Source organism: Elgaria multicarinata, chromosome 4 (genome assembly GCF_023053635.1).
Source record: "Elgaria multicarinata webbii isolate HBS135686 ecotype San Diego chromosome 4, rElgMul1.1.pri, whole genome shotgun sequence".
Taxonomy (NCBI): Eukaryota; Metazoa; Chordata; class Lepidosauria; order Squamata; family Anguidae; genus Elgaria; species Elgaria multicarinata.
In genome coordinates, this window is record NC_086174.1 from 41743604 (window position 1) to 41766624 (window position 23021).

General features: G+C 42.9%; 1 protein-coding gene across 1 annotated transcript in view; it reads left to right on the forward strand.

Moving 5' to 3' along the window:
* Nucleotides 1-23021, forward strand: part of ALK (ALK receptor tyrosine kinase) — a 710717-nt gene that overhangs the window by 2980 nt on the left and 684716 nt on the right. Inside the window, exon 2 of the mRNA XM_063125395.1 lies at nt 9848-11017. Within this exon, the coding sequence (XP_062981465.1) occupies nt 9848-11017 (1170 nt within the window). The remainder of the gene's footprint in view (nt 1-9847; nt 11018-23021) is intronic.

The window sequence follows — 23021 nt, forward strand, 5'->3', positions numbered from 1 at the left end:
GGGGTCCTTCTCCGTGAGCCCCTGCCAAAGGAAGTGAGGCAGGTGACTACCAGGAGGGGGGCCTTCTCTGCTGTGGCACCCTGGCTGTGGAATGAGCTCCCTAAGGAGGTTCGCCTGGCACCTACACTATATTCTTTCAGATGCCAGGTGAAGACCTTTTTATTCTCTCAGCATTTTAACAGTCTATAAATTTAATTTTAACTTTGCTCTTTTAAATTTTATTTTGAATTTGTACTTCTGCACTGCTGCTGATTTTATCCTGGTTGTGCTTTTATATTGTATTATATATCATGTTTTTATACTGTTTGTTTTATACTTTGATTAATTTTATTTTTTGTGAACCACCCAGAGAGCTATGGCTATTGGACGGCATAAAAATGCAATAAATAAATAAAATAGTGTACAGGGAGAAGAGGGGTATGTAGGAGAATCCTTGTTATCTCTATCTCTGATCATAGATTGGAAATAACAGTGGGGATTCGTCTGGGGGGGGGCATGGAGGAGGAGGGTGCCTCTTTGAGCCAGACGTTTCCCATCCCTGCTGTAAAATGTATCATCTCACAACTTAACCATCTTACGACGCTCAAGGCCTTACTACGTAAGAACATCAGAAGAGGCATGCTGGAACAGACCAAAGGTTCACCTAGTCCAGCACTCTTGTTTGTTTATGCAGTGACCAATCAGCTGTCGACCAGGAACCAAAAATCTACCGATGATTAGATTCAAGCATGAGCAGGTCTTTGCAGCAGGGACATTCAAACCAGTTCCTTGATTGGGAAGGCATCAATTGCAAACATTATTCATGCTGAATAGAAAATAGAAAAGAGGTGCTGTTTTGCAATTAAACGTTCCTTTTAGCAAATTCTACTTGAAATGTATGCTTTCACCACCATCATTTTTGCATTTCTCAGTTAGTCTTTCTGTAGTTGTATATAATAAAGGCTGTGTTTACCTCTTGCATAAAATAAAGGTTGGGGTCTGCTTCTTTACTGTTGCTACCAACTCTTTATTTTCCCATCATGATTTCTAAGGGCAGGTCTGCTCAAGGACACCTAGGGGCTCATCCACACCAAGCAGGATATTCCACTATGAAAGTGGTATATTGTATTGTAAATTCACTAAGATGGCACATTGTTTTAACTGTTTCAATTGACTTTACTGCTTTTAAATTATATGTTGTTTTAACTTGTTCATGGTTTAATTTGTTTTTAGTTGTGTATATTTATTGTTTTATACTGTATACTTTTATCTGTACACCGCCCTAAGATCCAGTGATATAGGGCGGGATACAAATGTTTTAAATAAATATAAAAGGCAGGAGCCACACTGCTGCTTTATAGTGGTACTGATGTGCACTGACAACTGTTGGGGCCCATGACACGTCTGCACCAAGCAGGATATAACACTATGGAAGTGGTGTATGGTATGTGTCATGGGCCCTAACAGTTGTCAGTGCGCTTCAGTAGTGCTATAAAGCAGCAGTGTGGCTCCTGCCTTTTATATACCGCTTTCATAGTGGAATATCCTGTTTGGTGTAGATGAGCCCTTAGTTCTGGTTTGGTATGTTTGATGAGGATAGTACTAATTTGCCTAATGTGTAGAGCCCATAATAAGGTGGTGAAAGAACAAGTGAACATTATTCTTTAGCTCAAAATTGCAAGCCTGGCTGCACAAAGCCACAACAAACTTGTACCCTAAAGCTTTAGGGTACAATTGCTAACGCCAGTGAGAGCTTTCTGACATCGAAAGTCTACCACATCTGCTGGAGCCCCGTGTCTGCAAAGTGTACCAGTAGGCGATCAGTATGACGCCATTGCCAGTGCTGCGTTGGTTTGTGGGAATCATTTGCACTAAGGCTAGATCTACACTACCGCTTTGTAGTGGTATTGAAGTGCACTGACAACTGTTGAGCCACAATCCACATTCCATATACCACTTTCAAATTATTTCCTGCTTTTTATTCCACATTCATAATGATTTGACACAAGGTGTAGATCTGGCCGAAAGGAAAATGTGGACACTCAATTAGCCAACAGAGCCTTATGGCGAATGCTGTATTGATGTTCCAAGCTAGGTGGGAGGAGAAAAGGATATTTCACACCTGTGGAACTCCCTTCACCTGGAGCCTGAGCTTCAGCAGCTTTTGGAGGACTGAGATAGGCTTTTACAAGTGGGTCATGAAGATCTGCATCTTCTTCTTCTTCTTGCCTTTCTGATGTATGTAATTGGAATGAAAAAGCTATATTGGATAAAAGGTACATGTTGTTGCTGTTAACAGGTGTATTTTCCCCCATTTGTTTGTTTACTCATTTTACTTCAACTTGTTTACAGTTGAAGCTCTCTTGGTGGTTCACAACAATTAGAACCACAAAATACTTCATAAAATACAATGTAAACGTTCAAAACAACAGTATTTTTCAATATAATACAGACAGTAAGCCCTTCCCCCCCCACACCTGCCCTCTAGCTCCACTTCCTGCCCTTTAGATTTCCAACTTTTATCATGTTATCCTGCCTTTAAAGAGGAAAGGTATGGTGTGTATATAGAAGTAAAATCACAAAGCAAAATTTGGATAAATAGTTACATAGAAATAAATAATAGAGTAAGAATGAAATAAAAGGATTCTGTCATGCATGTCTCTATGCTTGCCTGCACTGCTTTTATTACTCTACCGTATATTTCAAGTAAAATTGGCTAAAAGGTACATTTAATTGCAAAACAGCACCTCTTTTCCATTTTCTATCCAGCATGAATAATGTTTGGAATTGGTGCCTTCCCAAATAAAAGATATTCTTAGCACCATTTGTGAAAATGCTCCAAGACCTTTCTAGATTCATTGGGCTTAAGTGTTCTATAAAAGAGGGAAGCAATCTTTTTTCCCCACCTTTGTGACTTTTTCACTTTGGAGACTGAACATTTGCAGGTTGGTCAATTTGTTGTCTTTGTGGAAAAATAGTCCCCATTTAGTCATCTCTGACAGTTCTTTTAAGAATGTTCAGTCTACACGGTGTTTCTCTACATCTCCAATTTCCTTGTACTTAGTTGGCTTTTTGTAGTTTAGAGGTATACATTAGTAAATAATCTGATCTCTGTGCGTTTGTGTGTCTTTTTAATTGCCCATAAAGCAGCAACCCCTTTTCTGTCTGAAACATGGCATGGTAGTAAAGTGTCTGAAAATGTCATGCCAATTGGATGGAAAACACAGAAGTTACAAGCTGAAGAGGAGCTTCTGGGTCTCCCATTCAAAGCTATGAGAAATGAAAATGAATTTATACAACAGCAAATGAAATAAGAGCTCCCTTCACATGTGCAGCATGGGAAGGGGAATTCTGCACAGAGTGGGGATGCAGTGATGTTTATCTCTAGCCCCATCCTCAAGCCCCAACCCTGACATCCACATGGTAGGCATGGACATCTGTAAGAGATAACCTACATGGGTAGACTTCTACACACATAGGCGTTCCCTACGTTCTTAAATCCAGCACGATCAGGATTAGGGCTGGAGGTGTGACTCCATATCCCCATTCTATGGTTGAGTCCCCTTCACACAATGTACCCTTGAAAGGGGCTAATAAACCTGAGTGTGCAATCCTATGTACGGTTTGACAGGAAACAAAGGTCCTATAACTCCCAACTTCCCCCAGACAGCATGGCTGGCAGGCCCGGTGCTGCCATAGAGGCAACTCAGGCAGCCGCCTAGAGCCCCAAGCAATCGAGGGCGCCGAACAGCGTACCCGGAAGCTGCTCTCCTAGAGCCCTGCTGGATCAGACCAAGGATCCAGTACTTTGTTCACACATTGGCCAACCAGCTGTTGACCAGGGACCCACAAGAAGTGCATGGGTGCAATAGCATCCCCCCACCCATGTTCCCCAGCAACTGTTGTATAGGTGTATATAGGGAGATAGTGGGTTCTCCATCACTATACTTTATAGATTTAGGCTGAGACTGCTGTGCTTTATGTATGTATTTTATTCTATGCATCTTGTAGGGATTTTCTAATATTAGTGCTGATGATGTTTTCTGCTGTGCTGGTCCATGACTGAAATAAATAAACTGTAACTAATTCTGTATATAGCCCACTGTCTTACCACTGGAGTACAGTAAAGTTGTGTGTGAATTCCAATGTTGTCCTGACCACACTCTCTAGTTACTGTGAGTGATGATGGTGAATTCAGAATTGGAAGAGTTCAGAATACAAAATCTCTCAGTTTGGAGAGCCTTGCTCCATTTTGAGCTGAGCACAGAACCCTCCAAATTCAGGTCTAGCTACCACTCATAAATCCTCTTGATACAGTACAATATAAATCATGTACATTTCTGTTGTATCATGCAACTGACTGAGCCAAAAAAATAAATCCAAACAAGTTTTATTATATATATACACACACACACCACTCGGCAACTCATTTTATGCCCAGGCAAATTTCTTTCCTTACTCTCAGAACACTTATTTACTGTTACTATTAATACTTCCCAAAACTTTGTATGTGTAATTTAGGCCTTAGCTAGACCTAAGGTTTAGCCCGGGATCATCCGGGGTCATCCCTGTTCATGTAAATGACACACAGGGGATCCCGGGATGATCCCAGAATAAACCTTAGGTCTAGCTAAGGCTTAAGTCAGCTTCTAATAAATGTGTGATCAAACCCGTTCCATGCTCTCACTTTTTAATTTATTATTTGCTTTAACTCCTTAAAAATGCTAAGTATTGAACAAAAAATAAAGATGGAAGATAAGCCATGGCTGCAGGTGAACAATCTAGGTACTTGAGAGAAAGCCTGTGCCCTTATCAACCTGGCCAGTCCCTGAGCAAATTAGAGCGAATGCTCCTGGTGGTTCCGCATGGACCTATGGGCTTATTAGAATCCATCCAGAGAAGAGCCTTCAGTGTGATGGGCCCCCCTTTCTCTGGAACTCCCTGCCTCTAGAGGTCAGGCAGGCACCAACATTGTGTTGTTTTCAACACCATCTGAAAACATCTTTATTTCAAGAAGCCTTCCTTAATTGACCAGTTATGGTTTTTATTGGTATTCTGTTTTTAATAATAATAATATAATAATAATAATAATAATAATGTGTTGTTTCATTTTTAATCTTTTATTGTTCACTGTTCTGGAATCTGTTTAGATGAAGAGCCATATAAAATGTAATGAAATAAACAAACAAATAAATAAATATGCAATAAAATTTTAAATATCTGATTTTTTTTGTTATTCTTTATTTTTTATTATTCTTAATTTTTTTCAAACACCTCATCTCTTGAGAAGTTAAATTAAAACAAACAAACAAACAAATCCAAACTCAAAAAGGGACTGGGTGGATTAAATGGTTTTGAGGCTTCTGGTACCACTACATCAGAGCTGGGTGGACTTCAGACATATAGAATGTGTTTTAATTTCTAGTAGAACTTCGAGATCCATTTGGTGCAGAATGCATATATTTCCACTCCTGGCTACCTCAAGCTTTCTTCATTTTAGCATGGTGCTTGCCTTGCATGGTGCAGTCATTTTGTTGCTGATGTTATTTTTTTATATTATATATCTCTTGCCATTCGACCAAAAATGACATTTAAGCCAATTAAACAGTTGAAAGTCAAAACTCCATGGTAAATGTACTTCATATCATCGTGATCTGTCAGTAAATCCCAATCTATCTTCTGCCCATCTCTGCATTATGCTATTTCTCAGCATTTCAGGTTTGTTGTTTTTTAAATGAAGCATTTTGGTTTGAAACCCTCTACATATGATAAGCATCTTTGGAACCAGTACGCAGAGAAGTGCAGAGCTCAATAGATTAGATTGAGGATGATGTATTTATTTATTTTATTTATTTATTTAAGGATTTTTATGCCGCCATTCAGCCAAAAAAGGCTCTCACGGCGGCTTACAAAAGTATTTCTTGACAGTCCCTGCCCACAGGCTTACAATCTAAAAGACATGACACAAAAGGAAAGGGGATTGGGAGGGAGGAGGAGGAGGGGGGAAAGGAAAGCAAATTCAGGCACTACAATCTTAGTTGCAATCTTCTGAATGTTTACTCAGAAGTCCCACTGTGTTCAATGAGGCTTACTCTCAGGTAAATAGTATCCATAAAGTTGCAGCCCAGAGTTTCTAAACTTTTCAAAGGCTGTACTGAAAGAGGGATTTTTCTGTGACATGGCAAGTTTCACCAGCCAAAATTCCATATGAAGATCTAGGCAGAACACTGGTCCTGTTGCATCAGGTCTGTGCAATAAAAACTAGCGAAGGGGCTTGATGCATCAGCCTTGATGAAGCTTAGCAGGGCTGAGTATGGTTGATGTTGGTAAGGCAGAGTGCCAGGAAAATCCTATGTTTGCTGCCATGAGTTCCATTATTCAAGAAAGGCAGGAGATAAATGTAAAAAATAGAATAAATCAATAACTGGATTTGCCAGGGTTCTGTCTTGGAAAACATGTGGTGATATGAATGCATTTGCAATAACGCCAAGCAATAATCTCTGAGCCTTGATCTATAAAGTGTCTTTGGCAGCTGTATGCAAGAATATAGGAAGAGAGATTACCTCTTTCCCACCTAATTTTTCACCACAGTATACCTTTGAGCAAATTGACTTGATAAGCAGCACGCTTGCTAAATTTCGGTACCCTGTGCTGTAGTTGCTGTGCATTTAACGGTAGATAGAGTGGTTTTTAACATTACTCCCTTTGTTTCTGACGCAGATACACCATATACATCAGTGGCACTATATGCACGGATATAAAAACAACAAGAAGAAGAAGCTGAATTCCCATCCCTGCATCCTCTGAATGTTTTCTTGTCATGCAGCTGTTAGAGGCTCTGGAATTCCTCAAGGGGACGGGGGAAACACCCTGGCAATCCTCACTGTGGAAATGATGGAATTGATTTTCTGAGCTAGTGTCAGCTGAAATCTTCATTTCTTGCATTTTCAACACCTTCTGTTGTTGTCTGAACTGCCTCTGAACATGGGCATTTTTATTGATCATTCAAAATAGCCCTGCCTTTTGATTTAAGTTTAAATCTCCGATGTTGCTTACAGTCTATACAAAAAGCAATACAGATGAAAACTATTACCTAAAACACACAGCAACATACTAATAAAAGCAGCAGAAGCCAAACTAAGCAAACAAAATGAGCAGAAGCAGTACTGAGTTGTTAATTAAGCAGCAAGCAGCACACTCCAAAAGCACTCCAGAAAAGAACTGTCTAAATGGTGGCAATGAAGAGCATGTGCTGAGTGCTCTACGTTTTACCCTTGAGTCATCACCATAACCAGCATCCAGTAGAGGCTGGTGGCTCCAATGTCAGTGGGGTTTTGAATCCGCTCTAGGTTTCAGACAGAAACAGATAAAACTCTAAAGGAGCTATCCAAGTTGCTGAAGCCTTTCCTCAAAATAGATTCAGCACGTTAGATAGCTCCTGACTGGTTTTGACTGAAAACCAGAGCAGATTCACAGCCCCACTGTCCTCAGAGCACCTACCATTGATGGCAAAGGTTTTTGCGATGAGGAGGCATGGCCTTCTGAATAAGTCTGACCCTCTACATGGGTCTCTCTTATCAGAAATGAAACAGAAAACCTGGGTGATGGTTCTGGTGGCCAAATGATTGTATGGGCTAAGTTCAAAGTTTCAAGCAGAGATCATGAGTCTCTTGTGCTGTAACTTGGCTAGAAATGAAATTGATATATTGGCTTGCATTGTACCTCCTGCATTTGGGAAAGCTTTACAAGTAAAACCCACCTTTTATTATTTATAATGTCAAAGGAATTAAATACACGTTAGTGTGAAAGTCACCCCAGTGCAGAGGCTATTAATCTTCACCTGGCAGGAAAAGCTACACATATGTGACCTTCCATGGAAACCTCTGCCAAAGGTTGATGAAAATTACACTTCAGCATTCAAACAGATCCACCACCACCACCACCCTTTGTTCAGAATGTAACACCCAAGAGGAATCTGGTAGTTTCAGACATCTATATTTGGACATTTGATTAGGTGTAATGATTTCATTTCAGCAAAGGGAAAGAAGTCAGCATGGGGACAAGGAAGAAAGTCAGGGGCTTTCCTTGGAAAAAAAGATTCAAATGGAAATTGTGGAAGCTCAGACCATTTTTTTAAAAAAAAATTAATGGGAAATCCCGAGTCCTTAGTGCTGTCACCTGTCCTCCTTGCCTCAAATTTTAGTCTGAGCAAAAGAGAAGAATCCAGCTCCTTCCACCCAAATCCCCAACCTCTCACTCACCCATTAAAAATCCTCCAAACCCTCCCCTCCCACCCCTTACTTATGGTAGCTGGTCTGGTGGCAAGTGGAAGGAGGAAAGAAGGGAGCGAGATCTTCCTTCCTGCAGCAACTCTAAAGGAGCTATCCAAGGTGCAGAAACCTAGCCCAAAACAGGTTCAGCCCCTCGGATAGCTCCTTTAGAATTCTGGCTGGTTGTGACTGAAACCCAGGGTGGATTCACAACCCCACCGAAATTGGAGCCATGAGGAGGGGGCCCTTGGCAGAAAACTGCCCAAATAGGGAGCAATAAGAGATCAGGCCCACATTTAGAAATGTCTGGGCTTACCTCACATAGGTGTGGGGCATTTTGAACAGAGGGAGCCTACCTCCATCTCTACTGGGCAGCAGTAGAGTGCATCTTTTTGCTTTTGAATCGTTTGATCTGCACTAGCCCTCACTCACCTTGCATTGGTGTTTCAAATCTGCCTCTTTATTTCTCCTAGACAGTGATTTATATCTCGTTACAGCAATAAGAGAGGTGGTGAATTCAAGGCTTCCTATGCACGTCCTGTATTATTTTGTAGGGGCTTCTGCCCCACCACCTCTTTTTTCTTTTCTTTTGCTTGGTCTACTTAATCTTTTAATGCACAATTAGGGAAAGTGCATGATTGCAAATTCCCCTTCAAGAGTTCTCTCATTTGCTTAAAACAGCCAGCTTGCTCTGCCATCAGTGAAATAGGAGAGAGAGAGCGAGCGAGAGAGAGAGAGAGCGAGAGAGAGAGAGAGCGGGCGGGCGGGAAGGGGCGGGCGACAGACAGAATGAATCTCGCCGCTTTTCTCAATGGCCGGCTCTTCTCCCGCTTGTGCCTCCCTCCCTCTTGCCTCTACTCATTTGCATAATGAATTCCCCCCAAATGTCCATTGGCTGCCAGGAGCCGCGCTCGTGCGTGATGTCAGCGCTCACAGGGTAATGCCTGGGTTGTGGCGGGTAGTTGGAGCCTGTAAAAATCTTCGCAGCGGCGGTGGCCGCAGAAAGCAAAAGAAGAAGAGGAACCAAGCGAGGCTGAAGAGCCAAGCAAGTGTGGAGTAGCCGCGACTATCTCAAGTGGCGGCAGCAACAACAGACCAGCTCCCGCCTTCGCTTTCTCGCTTTGCAAAGGCGGCAAGAAGGGGAAGGGCGAGGGACCGAGAAAAGCGCGGGCAACTGGCAGGGAAGAAGCCTCCTCACCTTCTGGCCACCACCCATAGCGGCGAGCCCTGAGGTAATTTGGAGGCCCGCCCTTCCCGCCAAAAGGAGGTCTTCCATCACCTACTCGCGGCCGGGGGCGAAGGAAAGCCGAAGAAGCGCCCCCGGAGGGAAGCGCAGCAGCGCGCAAAGGGAGCCCAGCGCCCGCTCTAGCCGACGGCAGGCAAAGGATTCGAGGAGAGCCTCCAGCACGGGGCGGCGGGGCGGGGGGCGGCGGCTCTCTTTGCGGACCCTTCCCGCTCGCCTCTAGCAGGGGCGAGAGAGGAGGCGCCCGCCAGCGCCAGCTGACCGGGCGGGGAGCCCAGTGCTAACTGCGTGGCGACGGCGAGGACGACGGACTTTCAGAGGCTACGACGCGATACACCCCCTCGGGAACTCCCAGAGGCAGGAGGATTCCGGAGCGAGCGCAGTTACTTGGCGCCCCTCGGGAAGGCGGGGGGTCCTCCGAGAGGACTAAGCGGAAGGTGCCTCTCGCAGTCTACGGCGCGTCCTTTCGGACTTGGCAAAGGAGCGAGAGGGACACGGAGCAGGGAAGCGGGCTGCCAACTACGCTTCCGCCAAACGGAGCCAACTGTCGCTTCCTTTCGCCCTGGGCGTGAGAGCCAGGCGAGGGGAGCCGCCGTTTCTCTTCGCCTCTCCTCTCCACCGAAGAGCGCGCGAGGGCGAGAGAGCGTGTGCGCGCGCCACGAGGCGGTGGCGGGACCTTTAGTCCGCTGCCGGGGCTGGCGAGGCCGGGAAGCGGGCTGCAGCGCGGCCAGCCCGTTTCGCCTAGGGCAAAGGAGGGACGGAGTCGGAGGGCCGCCTGAGCGGCGTGGTTTCGCGGGTAACTCCAGTGCAAGGCAGGCGACTTTTCTCCATCTAGCCGCGCCGTCCCATGGCAATATGAGAGGGGCCGGTCTCCCGCCGTTCCTCTTCCCGGCCGCTCTGCTCGCCTTTGCCGCCCGAGCGGTGCCCCTGGAAGCGGGGAGCTCCCCGCTGGGCTCCCGCCCTGGGCAGCCGCCGCAGCGGGAGGCGCCGAATTTCTCCAGGCTGCAGAGGAAGAGCCTGGCCATGGATTTTATCGTGCCTTCTCTGTTCCGGACCTACCTGCGGGAGCTGGTGCTGGGCGGCGCGGGGGAGCCCTCGGGCGGGTTTCAGGCGCGCTGCAGCCTGGTGCTGGACTGCTCGCCGCTGCTGCGCACTGCCGGCGCTTGGCTTCCCCGGAGCGCCCCGGCAGAGCCGGCCGGCCGCGGCAGAGCCCCGTCCAAGGTGCTGAAAGGCGGCGCGGTGCGAAAGCTACGCCGCGCCAAGCAGCTGGTGCTGGAAGTGGGCGAAGCCAACCTGAGGGATGACTGCGCCTGGCATCGTGCCGGGGAAAGGACTGGGGCCGAGGCCAGCCAGCTCGAGTTTACCCTCACCGAGGAATTCAGCTCGTGGATCAGCTCCGGAGAAGGCAGGCTGAGAATCCGGTTGATGCCTGAGAGGAAGGCGTCTTTCCAGGGCAAGGAAGGCAGCTTATCTGCGGCCATCAGAGCTTCCCAGCCCCGCTTGTTCTTCCAGATGGCCACCAGAGGTGAGCAGCTGTTTAGCGACTTCTGCGTCCAGATAAGATCATTTGCTTTCTTGTACTTGCAGTTACCTAGTTGGAAGAGCCAAGTCTGCTGCTGGGAAAAGTTTGGGAAGCCTACCAGGAGTCAAATAGCAAGGTTGTAGGGGGTTTGTGTCTCTTTGCCCTCTTTGAGTCCACGCTTTGGGCCAGGATGATTTGGAAGGGGAATGCGGGAAGACCACTATGTCTCTGTTCTTATTTATCCCAGAAATCTAATGAGGTATTTTGCTAGTGCTTTTAAAATTCACTTTACCTCCTCATAATATCAGTCATATAGCTGTTTCCAAGCCTCTTCTTGAGAGTTTGAATTGTGCTCTAAAAATGTCCAACATGACTTTAAAACAACAACAACCCAGCTACATCCCACGATGTAAGAAAATGTATGTGTGTCTGAATGGAATTGGAGGAGTTTATTGAAAACTGCTTGTCTCTTCCAGTTGTGCTTGCCTGAACTCTTCTCCACCCCATTCCATTGGCCTTGAGGTGCCTACTGTAGAATAATGTACTGCAGGCTTGTAGGCACAGGGCCTTGCAGTGCTCTGTCCAGGAACCTTGGTTCTGCTGAATAGGAGAAGGCTGATCAAAGCGATGTTCCTCTTTTCCTTGACCAATGAACTGCCCTTTCCCCTTTTAGAAAATAATAAAGGAGGAACGTCATATAGCTGCAGTCCAAGAGGGAATCACATACACTGAAGCAATCCAGTGGACATTGGTGCTCTGGTTCTACTGGAATGTTAATTTTATCTATAGAAGTGCAAATGTTAGTTCTTTGTCTTTCTAGGTAATTGATTAACAACTCCACCCTATGCATGGCTACTTATTCCCAATTAAATGTGTAAGATAAATCACATTTTAAAGGAATTCTCAAGACAGAATAGCAAGGTCTTGAGTCTGTTGGTCTTGGAAAATGTACAAAGTGGACAGCATGATGTATTGGAGCAGCCATGTGTTGTGAAAAATTGTGTGTGCTTTTGAGTTGCAAAAAACCCACTTTTGCCTAGAAAAGACTTTACAGAGTAGTTGATTGGTAAGGAGGATGGATTTCTTTAGCTGCAGTTTACAGGTCGCTTATTCTGAACCAACATCACTGAGGTCCTATATAAGTCTTTAACTGCTAAAGCTGTCAGCTGATTAATGACCTGTCAATGGCCAATCTTAATTTCAATTTAACCTCTTCTTCCATTAACTAACTGATTAAAATCAATATCTCAGTATTTCAGTGCAGGTGCCTTAAACGCATTGCCTGAATCAAGAGATTCCCTTCGATTGTTTATCTGTATGCTTAAGAAAAAAACGTCCCACAAGACATAATTTAAACCCCATGATGTAAATGCATGCTGCGTGAGTTCTATGAAACAGTTAATCATTTGTCTCTATAGTTTACTCTGTTAGAATATGAACGTTAGAATATGGATTGCTATCTGGAGAGATACAATAGGATACATCCCACTTCTTAATGTGGGTAATATGAAGTATTATGATTTAAGTTTATGTAGTCCATGAATTTCAAATGATCTAAACTGCTGAAAAATACAAATATTGAGACTTAATTAGATTGTATATCAGACTGCCAGACTTCATTTCTCAGTCTACTGGTTCCAGAGTAGTTCTGAGTTCATTTTGGCTGCTATAGAGTAAATGGTTTGAAGAATGTACTGTATATTATGTACAAATCAAATAGCACACTGAAAGTTTCAGAATTTATTTATTTAGGAAGAAATGTCTAGACAATGGACCAATAAGCAGAGACAATAGTCTTATTCTCAAAGGATGGAGAAGCATATACATGGGGAAATTCTTTTGCATCATGCTTTTCAGGGGCATTTTTCTATCCCAAGAGGATGCTTCCATATTCTTAGGCAGCAATGGCCAACTGGCAGCCCCCAGGCTGCCTGTGGCCTATGCCATGATTCTTTCAGGCTCCTGTCACTCCTCATGACAGAATGGGAACAGTATGTATGGGCTGGGTCCAGTGGAAGGGAAATTACTGGCAGCTTTTGCCTCCCTCTGCTCCTGATAAATTTACTTCAGAGAGCTGAGGGACCTTCTAGAACAGATTTGGTGTGCACATGGGGGGCAGGGGAGGATGGGGAAGTCCAGTTGTGTGGGTGGAAGCTCCATTGCATCAGTAGAAGTCCCATTGCATGAATGGACATCTGCCCTTGCAACACTGGAGCCAAGCCAAAGCATGTCATGTGAGGATTTTGTTCTGGAGCTTGTGGTATCCTTCTATTTTGTCTGGATGGGCACCTGCTGAGATTTCTCCCTAGGAAAATGAACCCTCCATGGCCAAGCTATGCTGGGGGCTGCAATGACTGAGTCAGATTGCTCCAACACATGAAAAACTTAACGAGGAAAGATCTGTCCCTCCCAAATAAAAAACAAAACAAAACCTGCCCACCTGTATTCTAAGGAATGGACTCAATGATTGTATACATGGATTCAGTCCCATTAATTCTAAGATCAGACCACTGAATTGCCTGCCCTCTTGCTCCAGTTTTTCTCATGTGGACTTCTGAATCAAGATTTCATCCCTCCTTCTCTTCACGTGCTTCACCAGTAATATCGTCTGTACTGGAGCTTTTTCTGTAATTTTAAGTAATCCCTAATTAGCATCATATCCCTTATAACATGCCATAAGGACATAAGCTGGCATTTATTAAAGAGAACCCTAATCAGTGGAGTGTTAGTAACCCCACATTAGTGGCTGGCAGTTCAGTCTTAAATAAATCTTTGAAGAGATTTATATCTTCTGATTGGTTTGAAAATGAAAGCTGAAGTATCCAGCTTCTGTCTTATACAGGAATCAATGGGCCAGAAAGTTTTAAATTGCTGAAATTACTTCAGTGGGCATAATCTGGACTAAAAGCAGTCTAAATGAAATAAAAATTGGACAAGCAGGGGTCATATTCAGTTTTTTTGACAGGGAACCTTCAGTGGGTTCTTTAAAAAATGTCTCAGAAGCCTTGCCCTCAATTCCAGAACCATCAAAGATGTGATTTCAGAGAAACAGTTGGAACCTGAAGGTCTTTCTGGTTACTATCTGGGGAAGCTGTAGACTATGCATTCAGTTTCAAGACATGCTTGTTCAGTACTATACTTACAACGCAATCCAAAGACACTGGTTGATCTACACAAGAACTTCCAATGCTGTTAACACCAGCCAAGCTGTTGCAGAAGTGACATTTAAGCAGTTGTTCCATTGCTCAAGTTAATTGGAAACATGTTGCAAACAATGCAATCCTAAAGTTAACAATGCAAAACACTTTGTTTAATAAACTGTAAGCTTTTTCTCCTTCCCCTTTCAGTGAGCAGTTCACAATTGCCACAAATGGAGATACATAATTAACATCCTATTTTTTGTTGTTGTTGGCTGGCAAAGTTTTCTTCATGTAAACTGAGATTAGAGTATTGATAGTCTGGGAAACAAACTACAGCTGAACTCTATCTGGTTTTCAAACAAGCAAGAAGTTCCAGTAAATGTTCTTGTTGACTTAATTATGAATACACACACACATAAACACACAAACAGAATGAAGCTCATTTTTTTAAAAAAAAACTTAGCTGAAGTTCACCCTTTCCTTTTTAAACAAATCAAGGATGACCCTAAGTGTGTGTGGGCATTAATTTTAAGCTGATGGTGAACGTTTGTAAAATAAGTAATCTTAAAGGATAACTATGGAAGCTCTATGGGACTTTTTCAGAACATGGCAGTAGAAATCCTTAGATGAAACGTCCTATTCTCAATTGGTAGGCAAGGCATAACTGGGACTGTAGGGATTCTACACTGCAGTTCTCACCCTTTGTCAAAGGATCTTCAGAGTTTTCCAAAACTTTCTCAATTTACAGGTGAACAGGAGCTCATAAATTTTAATTGTGTGAAATTCTGCAATTTTTGAAGATTGAATAATACTTTAGGCTGCAATGTTGGATAGAAATGAGTTCCAGTTCCTTCATTTACCAGGCAGAATTTTACTCAATCTGGATGATTCTAACCCCTCCACCATGTAAATAATACCTTGTGCCTGCCACATGTTCCACACAAATGTCCATTCTTCTGGTTGTCAATTTACATGATCAGCTCAACACCCTCACACTTTTTTTTGGAGGGGGAAGAATCATGCAGACTAGGCCTCTGTGTATGATAGGGCATTTATGTGATGGAGTGCCCTGCTCACATGAGAGACAATCTGTATGATGAAGAGGAAAGGAATGAGCTTACTCCAGCACCTTGCAAGGACAGCCCCAGCCCCAATGAAAGTATGAACTCAGGCCAAGATCTATAAACGATGGGGCCATGCAGTTCAGCTATAGGTAAATCTGCTGATACAGTGCTGGAGATGTTTGCTACATCAAGCAAGTTTGTTGGGATGTTTCAGTAATCTGTGGAGGATAAGAAAGATTTAACTTTCTATGATGGTGAGTTATCACTCACATATGCAAAGCTGTGTGTTTGGGGGTGTATATTAAAGCATAGACTGTGTAATGTAGTCTAGAGATGATTCAGAAGGACATGATCCTTTGATGCATGAGACAGATTCAAATGTTGAGCAGTATTCCTAACAGAAACCTTTAACACATTCATTTGGGACTTGTGGGTACATTTATCCCTTATCTACAGTTCACATGTAGACTAATACTAATTTAACATGTCTGAAGCTATTCTGGCACCATAGCTTGTAATTGCATTCTTGTTACACGTATTGCCATGCTCACACTTCAAAAGCAGATGGAATGTTGTTCTGAAAGGGTCTCAATGTAGCCTTGGTTCCCCTTTAGACTCTACATACCAAGAGTAGCAGAGCTCCACAGATTTAAAGTATGCAAAAACCTGGCCACTGAATTTCAGTATGTAAGGAGACATATACTGACATGAAATGTCATATACAAGAAAGAGAATGGAAAGAAATTGTTGGAAACCAATCTATAGACTGAATAGATCAGGTTTTCAACTGGAATTCAGACCAGAAACAGGGTGCTAGCTGGAGCAGAATTATTTCTGAACTGGACCTGGGACCTGTATTTTGGTGGGTTTTGGTCTGGAAACTCACCAAAGATAAGGTGGTTAGGTTTAACATAGGCTGGAGATGTCCAAAAGAATCTGGTCATATAGGCCATGTACAGCAAGGGGTTGAGAGTGCTGTTGACCTTTCTGCATACTGCAGATCACAGAATATGCATTGATATGCCTAGCACGGACAGGGAATATCCTCTGGACATACTTTCCACTTTAAGGATGTCTGGAATAGATTGCAGAATGCACTCTTTTCGCTTCAAGCCTGCTAAAACTTTCCAAGGTGGAACCAAAAGATATTGCTCATTCTTACACGAGAGAGGCTCATCTGTCTCTTTGATATTGCCCATGCTAAAATGGCCATGAAGCAGGATGAGAAAGGTAAATATCTATGTTGAGACAGCCTTGTGACAAAACAGTAAGGATATACATCAACCACACTATCTTCCAGAGAATGTAATATTAATGAAAAGGATACAGTATGTAAGTACTTTAAATATATACACTGGTCTAGATGGATTAGTTGCATGGATGTGTAAGGTGTACTTCTCATGGCAACTTACTGAGTATCTGGATAACACAATTTTTTTCTTTATTTATTTTTATTTATTTCATTTCTATACTGTCCAATAGCTGAAGCTATTTGGGCAGTTCACAAAAGTTAAAGCAGAAGTACAAGGCTAGATCTACATCTTGTGTCAAATCATTACGATCCCTTCATGGCAATGCTATATCCCTCTTGTGCTTTTATACCTTATAAAACACACAGTGATATTTGTTGTGGTATTTTGGATAATGTGGAATAAAAAGCAGGAAGTAACACCATGAAAGCACTTTATGGAATGTTTAATGTGCCCCAACAGTTATCAGTGCACTTCAATACTGCTATAATGAAGTAGTGTAGACCTAGCCCAGGAAACAATACTCACAAGTAAGAGGTACACAATTTTGCATGATGTTTTGAATTGACCCACCTCCCAGCAATCCTTCTATTTGGACTGTGGTGCCTAAGCTGGATCTGCAGGTCCCTCTGTTCTGTTGTTCGGACTAGTGGTGATCAGCAGAGGGATAGCACAGTAATTGGCTTCTGGAATCAAAATGCATTGACAATTTACCAGACAACAGAAAAAGCAATCTTCTGTCTGGATGCTGTCTTAGACAGCTTGAGATAGATTATTGTGGCTCACTATGCAACAACACTCAGAATGTTTAGTTGCTGAATCATCCTGTGATGCCCTGACCTCCATGTTGCCTCCAGGTGTGTCCTCTGTGGTCTTTGTCCTCTCATCATAGAAAAAGAGGATGGGATTGCTCCCTTCCCCAGGTGTGCAGTTTTAGAGGGGAGGGATTCCATCACACTCATAACAAGAACATAAGAAGAGCTGTGCTGGATCAGAGGCAGGATGCCTGTGTACATCAGTTGTTGGGGAACATGGCTGGGGAGTACTGTTGCACTCATGCCCAGCTTGTGGGTTTCCCATAGGCAGCTGGTTGGACACTATGGGCTCATCTACACCAAGCAGATATTCCACTATGAAAGTGGTATATCAAAGGCAGGAGCCACACTACGGCTTTATAGTGGTATTGAAGTGCACTGACAACTGTTGGGACCCATGACACATACCACATACTGCTTTCATACCACTTTCATAGCGTTATATCCTGCTTGGTGTAGATGTGTCATAGATCCCAACAGTTGTCAGTGCACTTCATTACCACTATAAGGCAGTAGTGTAGATCCTGCCAGTACACTTCAATATCACTATAAAGTAGTAGTGTGGTTCCTGCCTTTTATGTACCACTTTCATACCGCTTTCATAGTGTAATATCCTGCTTGGTATAGATGAGACCTATGAGAATGGAATGCTAGATGGATCCTTGGTTTGATCTAGTATGGCTCTTCTTATTTCAAGTCCTATCTTTTTATACTGTATTTTGTATTTGTGTTTTTAGATTGTTGGTTGTTTTATTATGTTCTTCATGGTTTTAATTTTTGTGAACTGCCCAGAGAGCTTTGGCTATTGGGCAGTATAAAAATGTAATAATAATAATAAAAAATCTAATCTAGCATTCTGCTCCACCAATGGCCAATTTGATGCTGGTGAAAAGCCCAGAAGCAGTGGTAAGCTAGGGCTGGACCTTGGGGCTAAAATCCAGGGGCCCACAGCCCAGCTCCCAGACCAAATGACCACTCAAAGAGCAGCAGATGAAAAAGGCATGCTTGTAGACATGATGATGCTATGATTTAAGTGAGATTAAAATGCAAAACTGCACATGCTCAGAGTTGTTGTTTTGAATTAGTGTTGGCAAACAGTTTTGTTCTTCTTCTAACATAACATAGTGTAGAAAGAATTTAATGGTGGCTGGAGGGGGAGGGGAAGAGAAATGTTAGTTGTGGGCTTCATAACTGAAGTAATGCACATGACCATGCAGCCCCCCTCCCATAAAACTATTATGTTCAAGGTCTAAAATTACCTAGCTGCACCACTGCTCAGAAGCAGGGCCTGAGCGCAATAGTACCCTCTTGCCTGTTTCTCCTAGGAACTGGTATTGAGAGGCATACTGCTTCTGATCCAGGAGGTAATCTATCAGTGCTGTGCCAAATATTGCCCCCACATTTTTTTCAACCATTCTCATTCAATTTGACAGAAAAGAAATTGCTTTGAAAATTAATGTAATGGCGAAGATAATTTTGGAGAAATTCTCATTGATTGTATTTGGGTTTCTTGTGCTTACATAACTTAAGAGGTAGGTGAGGAGTGTGAGCGAATGTCTTGTCTTTTATTGTACAATCATCTCTACGACATGTAGCCTCCTTAGCTTCCCGCACTTCAATTAAAGTGCAGGGGAAGACAGTGCAAGGTAATTCCTCCCCTAGGGCTTCCCCCGCCCCCAGATCAGGCATATTAGGAGGCTGCAGAGCAATGGAGAAATGTATAAAAGAAAGAAAACAAACACACAGTACCCTTGGCTGCCTTGCAAGGGATTAGGTAAGCCAAAAAAAAAAAAAAAAAAACACCACCAAAATTAATGATAAACAATTTGAATGATGCAGTACAACAGAAGCTTCTTTCATGGGGGAAGAAAACTTTCAGGAACTTGGAGGACAGAATTTGGCACAAGACTTGCTCCACCACTTCCCTGGAGCTAGACACAACACTGCCCCCCCCCCCGCACCCACCTGCATTGTGGTGGAAGAAAATGGCAGGGGGATGCTAAATGCAGGCAGCCAACACAGTTGATGCTGTTGGTACTTGCAGTGGCAGCACAAAAGAACTTAAATAGAATAGAAAAGAAAAAGCTGAGCCACAACCCCTACCAAGAGTGAGCCCTACTTGTGAGAATTTTTTGAGATTTTCTTTGATGATATTTGGTGAAACTGTCCCTTCAATTTCTCTGCCCACAAATAGGGTGGAGAATTTCCAGAGGCCAATAGTACACAGCTCTGTAATATATAGCCATAATGTCTAATAGCCATTGATAGCCTTATCCTTTATAAATTTCCCTAATTTCCAACAACAGCCCTGCCCTTCATCACGCTTCTACAAGATATCCAGGGGCAGAATGGGCTTCCATCTCTAGGAACCATGTCACTGACAATGTGGAGGTCTTTACCCAGCTACTGTTCTTCATTGCCAGGCACACTGCACTGAAATACCATGGACACCCTCTGCCAGCCATGACTTTTCCTTCTCAACAGTCGTTCACCTTTCCCTTCTGAGGTGTTGGCCTGTCTTTCTAGCTACAGGGTGGAATCCTGGAATTTCCCCCTTGGCTTCAGTTGGTTTCTGTTAGAGGAAGCTAATTAAGAATTGCTGCCTAATTGCTTTTAGGATTGTATAGCCTTAGAACTTGTTGATATCACACATTTTACTATTTCACCCCTTCAAGCCACAGCATACATAATATACACTATGAAGAAGTTGCTGAAATGGACTCACTGTAGCAACTGGCAGCATTTCTACCACAAAGTGTACATTGAAATATGGATCTCTTTCTCTCATCATGTTGTGAATCTTCATGTCCTGATGCACATTCTTGGCATCGCCAAGGTTCGGTCTAGAGACTCTTAGCATGAGGCTGGATACTGAACCTCATGCTAAGTAGTTTGACATGCTGTGGCCAGGACAGTTTCCACAGATTGGCCTTTAATGATGATATCCTTGTGGCAAATGTTACATGTGTTCTGGCTGTTAGTTGCAGTGACTGCTTAATTTTCTTTTGCATGGCTGCAAGCCTACGTCTGTGCAGTGACTAGAAGAAGTTCACTAGGAGCACATGGGAATCTATTAGTAAGTAAATTCAGTCTACTTTTCTCAACAGAAGAGTCATGCTGGATCATAACAAAGGTCCATCTAGTCCTGCATTCTCTTAACAATGGCAAACCAGCTGTTGACCAGGAACCCATTGGCAGGACTTGAGTGCAATAGCACCCTCCCACCCATGTTCCCCAGCAACCAGTGTATTTAGGCTTACTGCCTCTGATACTGGAGGTAGCACATAACCATCAGGACTAATAGCCATTGATTGCTTTTTAACAGTATTAAGAGCTGCTAGCAATTGCCTCAGAGTAATGGTGAAAAAGGTACAGTGTACAGAAACCCTTAGGCTCTAAATATATATCTACACTACAAATGTCTATCAGATTTACACCAATTTAATTAGCATGGCTTCCCCCATGAAATCCTAGGAATTACAGTTTGATGAAGGTGCTCAGCATTGTCTGTTATAATCCCCTAGTCCCCCCTCACAGAATTATAATTCCCAGCATTCCTTGGAGAGATGGAATGACTATTAAATCAGTTTACATCTGTAGTGCAAATATACCCATAGGCTTAGAGCATATGAGATAGTACTCAGCGGCCCCAGAGAACATTCATTTTATGTTGTGCCTTTCATTTGTTTTACTAATCCTAAGAACATCAAAAAATGCACTCAAGTGAAAAATATAAACTAGGGTATGTGTGGCAAAGGCTAATGGGAAGAGCTACATAATTTGCTGATTGTCTAGAGTCTGGGTTGTTGTTTTTTAATCTACTCGGCACTGGTTAGGCCTCATTTTGAGCATTGCATCCAGTTCTGGGCACCACACCTCAAGAAGGATTCAGACAAGCTGGAACATGTTCAAAGGAGGGCAATGAGGATGATTAGGGGTCTATGAGGAGAGACTGAAAGAATTGGGCAAGTTTAGCTTGGAGAAGAGACATTTGAGGGGAGACATGATAGCACTCTCGAAATACTTGAAAGGTTGTCACACAGAGGAGGGCTCAGATCTCTTCTTGATCCTCCCAGAGCATAGGACACGTAATAATGGGCTCAAGTTAAAGGAAGCCAGATTCCGGCTGGACATCAGGAAAAACTTCCTGACTGTTAGAGCAGTGCGACGGTGGAATCAGTTACCTAGGGAGGTTGTGGGCTCTCCCACACTAGAGGCATTCAAGAGGCAGCTGGACAAGCATCTGTCAGGGATGCTTTAAGGTGGATTCTCGCGTTGAGCAGAGGGTTGGACTCGATGGCCTTATAGGCCCCTTCCAACTCTACTATTCTATGATTCTGTGTTCTATGATTCTATGAATTCCCTGCAATTATTCTATTGTGTGTTTAAGTCAATTATATTTGTTGGGCTTTAACTTCAAATGCAATGCAACCTCCAGTGGAATCTTCCTACAGTCCAAAAGGAATATCTTTTCCCCATTGAGTCTCATTGATGTCAGTCAAATTTACAAGAATGTTTAACACTGAATTGTGAAAATCTTTAGTTGGGCAAGATTTACACCTTGTGTCAAATCATTACAAATGTGGAATAAAAAGCAGGCTATAACATGATGAAAGTGATATACGGAATGTGCATTGTACCCCAACAGTTATCAGTGCACTTCAATACCACTATAAAGTAGTAGTGTAGATCTAGCCTTGGACTGATAATTAAATAAGTGCATATTTAATGTGCAAATGGCTTTTACAATTATTGCCTTCAATACTGCTTAAATCCCACAGACTTCAATAGTATTACAGTATACACAAATGCAATGTGTGTGTGCATGTGTGTACTTTGCAGCCTTTAATTTGTTCATATTCTACATTATCCTGTAGGGTAATTGTAACTCCCAATTTACAGATGAGGACTCATGCTGAGCAATTGTAACTTGTCCAAGGCCATGTTCGAACTTGGAATTGAATCCAGTCTATTTTAAAAAGAAAGGAAAAGAGCACTATCCACTGGTTCTCAATGTCCTATACAGAAGTTGAGTTCAAAGAGCAATTTAATTGCAATATGAAGTATGCATGAAGAGTGGTTTCTGCATGACCTAAGCTTGGCAGGGTTCCTAAGCAGCGTTGAATTTTCTAGGCGCTTTTCTCTCAACCTTGCTAGCAACATTGACAACCACCTCTGTAAGCCACCAACAACTTATTGCAACATCGATTCAGGCCACATACCTGTATAATAAAGAAATTCAGTTATTCTCAGTTACAGTTGGAGAACAATGGTACAGAAATGCTTAGAGTTCTCCTGGAAGCAAAATATCTGCAGTAGGGAAAGAAATTCCTAAGGCGATACCATGACCACTGAACTATCTCAGTACTTGGTACATTGTTTATTATGCTCCAGTTTGCTGAATCATCACCAATCACAAATAGAGTCCAGGTTTGAGGAGTTTCAACAATGATTCCTTCAGGACTGGACTTCCTTGGTACTAAAAATGGGTATTTAGAACTCCAGTTCATTTGTAGTTCTTTTTCAGGAGAAGTTATCACTGAAGCTGCATCTTAAATATCTAGTCCTGTTTAGTTAAGAGGACAAGTACTTCAGCAGCCAGGATGTCTGGATTCTCTTTGATTTGCCCAATAAAACATCAGTTTTTAATGCAGTGAGTTACTTCCCTCCTCCTTTTCCTGAGCAGTTTTCATGAAAAATAATTTATTTGACAAACTGTAGCCTTGTTCCCTGTTTGC